The 5,000-nt window shown below is 35.4% G+C and overlaps 1 protein-coding gene across 1 annotated transcript in view; it reads right to left on the bottom strand.

Annotated features, from left to right (window-relative positions):
- Positions 1-5,000, bottom strand: part of LOC122242869 (uncharacterized) — a 14,483-nt gene that overhangs the window by 1,315 nt on the left and 8,168 nt on the right. Inside the window, exons 5-7 of the mRNA XM_086544860.1 lie at positions 3,303-3,421; positions 3,067-3,108; positions 223-441 (exon numbers count right to left, since the gene is read on the bottom strand). Of these exons, the coding sequence (XP_086400986.1) occupies positions 223-441; positions 3,067-3,108; positions 3,303-3,421 (380 nt within the window). The remainder of the gene's footprint in view (positions 1-222; positions 442-3,066; positions 3,109-3,302; positions 3,422-5,000) is intronic.

Raw genomic sequence — 5,000 nt, 5'->3', positions numbered from 1 at the left:
CTATATATATATATATACATATATATATATATATATATATATATATATGTATACACACACACACACACACACACACACACATATATATATAGATAGATAGATAGATAGATACATACATATATATATATATATATATATATATATATATATATATATATATATATATATATATGCGTATGGGTATAAATAGACACATACTAAAAGGCAAAGATTAATTATTACCTTTCGAACTTCATCCACAATTTCAGTGAAAGGAGGGTAGCTATTCCCTCCAGTCCGAGAAAAAGTCTCGACAATTTCATTCCTTCCTCGAATATGGGCTTCTAGGAAGGCGGTGGTGGGCTTTCCTTTCTCTTGGTCATTTGGTTTCGCCCCTTTGCTCAGTAGATACTTCACACAGCGAATGTCATCATCTTTCACAGCATCCCAGAGAGACTTATTCTGAAACGTATGTTATTTGCTAAGCATTTTGTGACGTTAAACTATAAACAGCCGCATTCTAAGTCCCTAGCGCGCTGAGTATATAACATGCAGCCGTATTCTTGGACGTTTTCTGCGTGTCGTGGCCATCTCATGTTCATGTTGTGTCCATGTCGTGTTCATATCACGAATGCGGTAATCTAGGACGCAAAAGCGTGGCACGTTTGTGTCACTGCTTCAGGTTTACCAACCGTTCCAAAGTTAACATGTTTCAGATGAATGGCACTGTCCAAACGACAAATTCATAAAAAAAACTACAATCATAAGTAGCACTAACAAAAGATAGTACAAATTTGGTATGAATCAGTCGTTGTACTTGTTCCTAGCTAAAGAATTGACAACCATTTCACGAACGCGCCGTTGGTAATTCACTCTATGCTCCATCAAAACAAACGGGATGAGAGGGATCGTGTGTTTATGGATAGATCTTCCTTATTTTGTCTCTGTATATATTGTACATATATACGTATCTTTAATATATCATACATATATATTTAATGTATACATATTTCATATAATTATATACTTTAACTTTACGTTCCTGACTACTTTTACCATTCATTTAACTTCACTCTCCTTCGAAAAGTCCGCCAAAAGGTAAACAAACTCAAAATCAGCAGAGAATCTATGTTTTCCTAAAAGGGTTTGTAATCCAAGTCTAGGACAATGATGCCTAATATATCCAATATAGATATTACTTTCCAAACGTAGTATGCTCATATGAAGTATTGGTAAGAAAAAGTACAGTAAATATATATTTTTTTTCACCCGTGTAACTATGGCCCATAGTAAAGAACCTGTCGGGTGTGGGTCGTCGTGAAAATGTGACGGGGGTAGCGCACCCGTCCGCATATTTGATAGTAAAGAACGTGTGTCGGTGGGTTTGGTTGTCAGTGATGCCAACCTGTTCAATGAGACGTATAGATCGGACGATATTGGTAGCCTTGATCGATGTAAACAACACCTGAGAGCGCACAATTGAAATATAAATATAATTTTATTTATTATATTTCATTCACAAAAAAGCCGACTTTGTTTATCTTTCTATAATGAGACATAGAGATCGGACGATATTGGTAGCCTTGATCGATGTAAACAACACCCGAGAGCGCGCAATTGAAACATAAATATATTGGAATTTACTCTATCATTTTTTTTCCATAATAGGTCCTTTATAGTCATAAAATCATTAACATGAATGTTAAAACAGATTAATCACGATCATATCGAAGACAGAATCATGTTTACTTAATTAATACAATGAATCCTGAAATACGAATCGATCTTTTAAGTCTCGTAAACAAAAGATACAGATTTGTTTTTGACCAGACAATAAGATAATTTATAGTAATAAAATTATATAATATGCGCTATATTATATAATAAAAAAAACTATGATGTCCTACCAAAAACAAACTCTTTATATTGACGGGTATATCTGTGGGGAGGGGGAAGGCACCCGAGGAAAATTCCCGAGATTCCAATACTAATCTTCGGAAATCCCATTTTCTTTACTACGAACACTGGACGGGTTACCCGTCACGACATGTTCTTTACTACGGGCCTATCGTGACAAGCCTACCCCCTTGTCACGGAGTTTCCACGATTGTTCCAATACTTTCCACGACTTTGCCACGCTTTTGACACGAAGCCGCGCTTCTAGAATACTAAACTTGGCATGTTCACGTCATGTACACGGCGCGCTTAGGGACTTAGAATACGGCTGATGAACATGCCGTGATTGGTATTCTAGCGGATGTTCGTGTCAAAAGCGTGTAAAGTATTGGAACAATCGTGGGAACTCCGTTACATGGGAGTAGTTATAAGGGCGAAAAAAAAAGTAATGTAATCTTTCTTACCAATACTAGGAAAATAATATTTATATCGGATATTTTAACCATCATTGTCCTAGACATGGATTACAAACCCTTTTAGGAAAACATGGATTCTCTGCTGATTTTGAGTTTGTTTACCTTTTGGCGGACTTTTCGAAGGAGAGTGAAGTTAAATGAATGGTAACAGAAGTCAGGGCCGTAAAGTTAAGGTATATAGTTAAATGAAATATGTATACATTAAATCTATATGTATCATATATTAAAGATACGTTTATTTGCCCAGTATATACACACAAAATATGGAAGATCCCTCTCATCCCGTTTGTTTTGACAGAGCGTAGAGTGACTTATCAATTCTTTATCAAGGAGCAAATACAACAACTGATTCATACCAATATTGAATTATCTTTTGTTAGTGCTACCTATGATTATGGTTTCTCTTATGAATTTGTCGTTTGGACAGTGTCATTCATCCGAAACATGTTAACTTTGGAACGGTTGGTAAACCTGAAGCAGCTGACGCAGACGTGCCACGCTTTTGCGTCCTAGAATACCGCCTTCGTGACATGAACATGACAAAGACATAACATAGACATAACATATCCACGCCACGCAGAAAATGTCCTAGAATACAGCTGAGAAACTTATGATTCCTAGTCTTCTCTTATATTGCCTCCATCATTTGCTGTCAGGGTTTGACTGCGAACTGGTAAAATCAGTGTAATTTGGTCAGATACACAGCACAACATACCTGTAATAATAACCTTCCTTCTTCTAAGTCAGCACGAATAGACTGAAAAAAACAACAACATAATTTTGTAAGAACCTGTAGTAAAAAGTGATTGTGCAAAAAACATTTAGTCTGGCTCCAAATGGCACGGTTTCGTGTTTAGTTAATCATTATAAATAGATAATTTTATCTTCGTATATACGTTACTGATTTGTGTTTAGGTAAATATATGTATATAGACAGGTAAGTAAACATACCTTTCTAAATTTGTAACACAGCATCACTAAAAGGATAATAGACCCGATAAAAAAGACGAAAGAAGTGATGGTTATGCCCAGAAGAATCTTAAAATTACCACTGCAGCCATGAGAAACTCCTGAAAGAAAAGGATAAGATGGTATTAATGAATATGACATCACATGGTCTGGAGAGGCATTTCTTTCATTCCCAACTCCTCTCTCCCTTCCATGCCCCTATCCCTTCTTTCTCTCTCCCTTCCATGCCCCTATCCCTTCTTCTCTCCATTCTATACCCTCATCCCATTCATATTGTAATTTTTTTCTAAGGTAATAAGAAAGAAAGACGTATATCACTAAAAATACATATATGCATGTGTCTATACAATACATAAATGAACATATACATACATACATACATATATATATATATATATATATATATATATATATACATATATATATATATATATATATATATATATATATGCATGTATATATATATACATACATATATATATATATATATATATATATATATATATATATATATATATATATGTATGTATATATATACATATGTGTGTGTGTTTATATATGTATATATATACATAAATAAATAAATATATATATATATATATATACATATATATATATATATATATATATATATGTATATATATACATATATATTTATACATATGTATATACATATATATATGCATATATATTATATATATATATATATATATATATATATATATATATATATATATATATATATATGAAAGGTATGAATGAGACTGAATATCTAAACACGCAAGAGATGTATTTGGCGCGTTTCGACGGAGGTCTTTCTCAAAAATACATAACAAGTGAAAACACGAATATATATATCAAATGAGAGCTTAAGGTTCACCTGACTCTCCTGACCTATTTGTGGTTATCCGCACAATTGATGCTGCCGCGACCTTGGGTAGTTTAAATCTCCCCGATGCGGTGTTCATGTTTTCTGTTGTCGCGATGTATGCAGCTTCCATAACTTTACGCCTTTGCTTTTGCAATCCTTTGCTGACGATTTTCGCTTCCTTCCAATCTAGTAGATGTCCCGCCTCATCTACGTGTGCCACCATAGCGTTGGAGTCCTGTGGTGACGGATGTCTGCTCGGTGCTCGCTCATCCTGGTGTCGAAACCACGTCCTGTTTCGCCGTAATACGCTTTTTCGCATGTACTGCAGGGGATACAGTAAACGGCACTGTCGGGGTTGCTTGTGAGTGGTTTCTTGTGTCTTGCCAAATCTCCTATCTTTACGCCGGACGTGTTTGCTATGTTCACGGTGGTACCGAAGTACCTGATGATAGTCTCGGAGATATTACACTGAGGCAGTATCAAGAAACCTAAGGGTGCTGCACGATCGTTTTTTGCTCTGGTCATGATGTTTTCCGCTTTCTTTCTGAGGTTTAGCAAGAAACCTCTGGGGCACCGGTGTTTTACAAAGGAGTCTATTATGTATTTCATTTCATCCTCTAAGAATTCGGGGCTGCAAATCCTTAATGCCCTTAGGAAGAAACCTATGACTACCCTGACTTTGTTTTACTGCTGTGGGCGGAGTAGTAATGGATATAATCATCTTTATTAGTCGGCTTTCTGTATAAAGAGAAACGCAGGCCGTCGTCATCACGATGGATCAGAGTGTCTAGGAAGGGTAGCTTCTGATA

The sequence above is a fragment of the Penaeus japonicus genome, unplaced genomic scaffold, assembly GCF_977035675.1.
Source record: "Penaeus japonicus unplaced genomic scaffold, GWHDUDI00000001_assembly GWHDUDI00000015, whole genome shotgun sequence".
In the NCBI taxonomy this organism is placed as follows: Eukaryota; Metazoa; Arthropoda; class Malacostraca; order Decapoda; family Penaeidae; genus Penaeus; species Penaeus japonicus.
The sequence above is the reverse complement of the archived record's forward strand: the minus strand, read 5'-3'. Positions and strand labels throughout refer to the sequence as shown.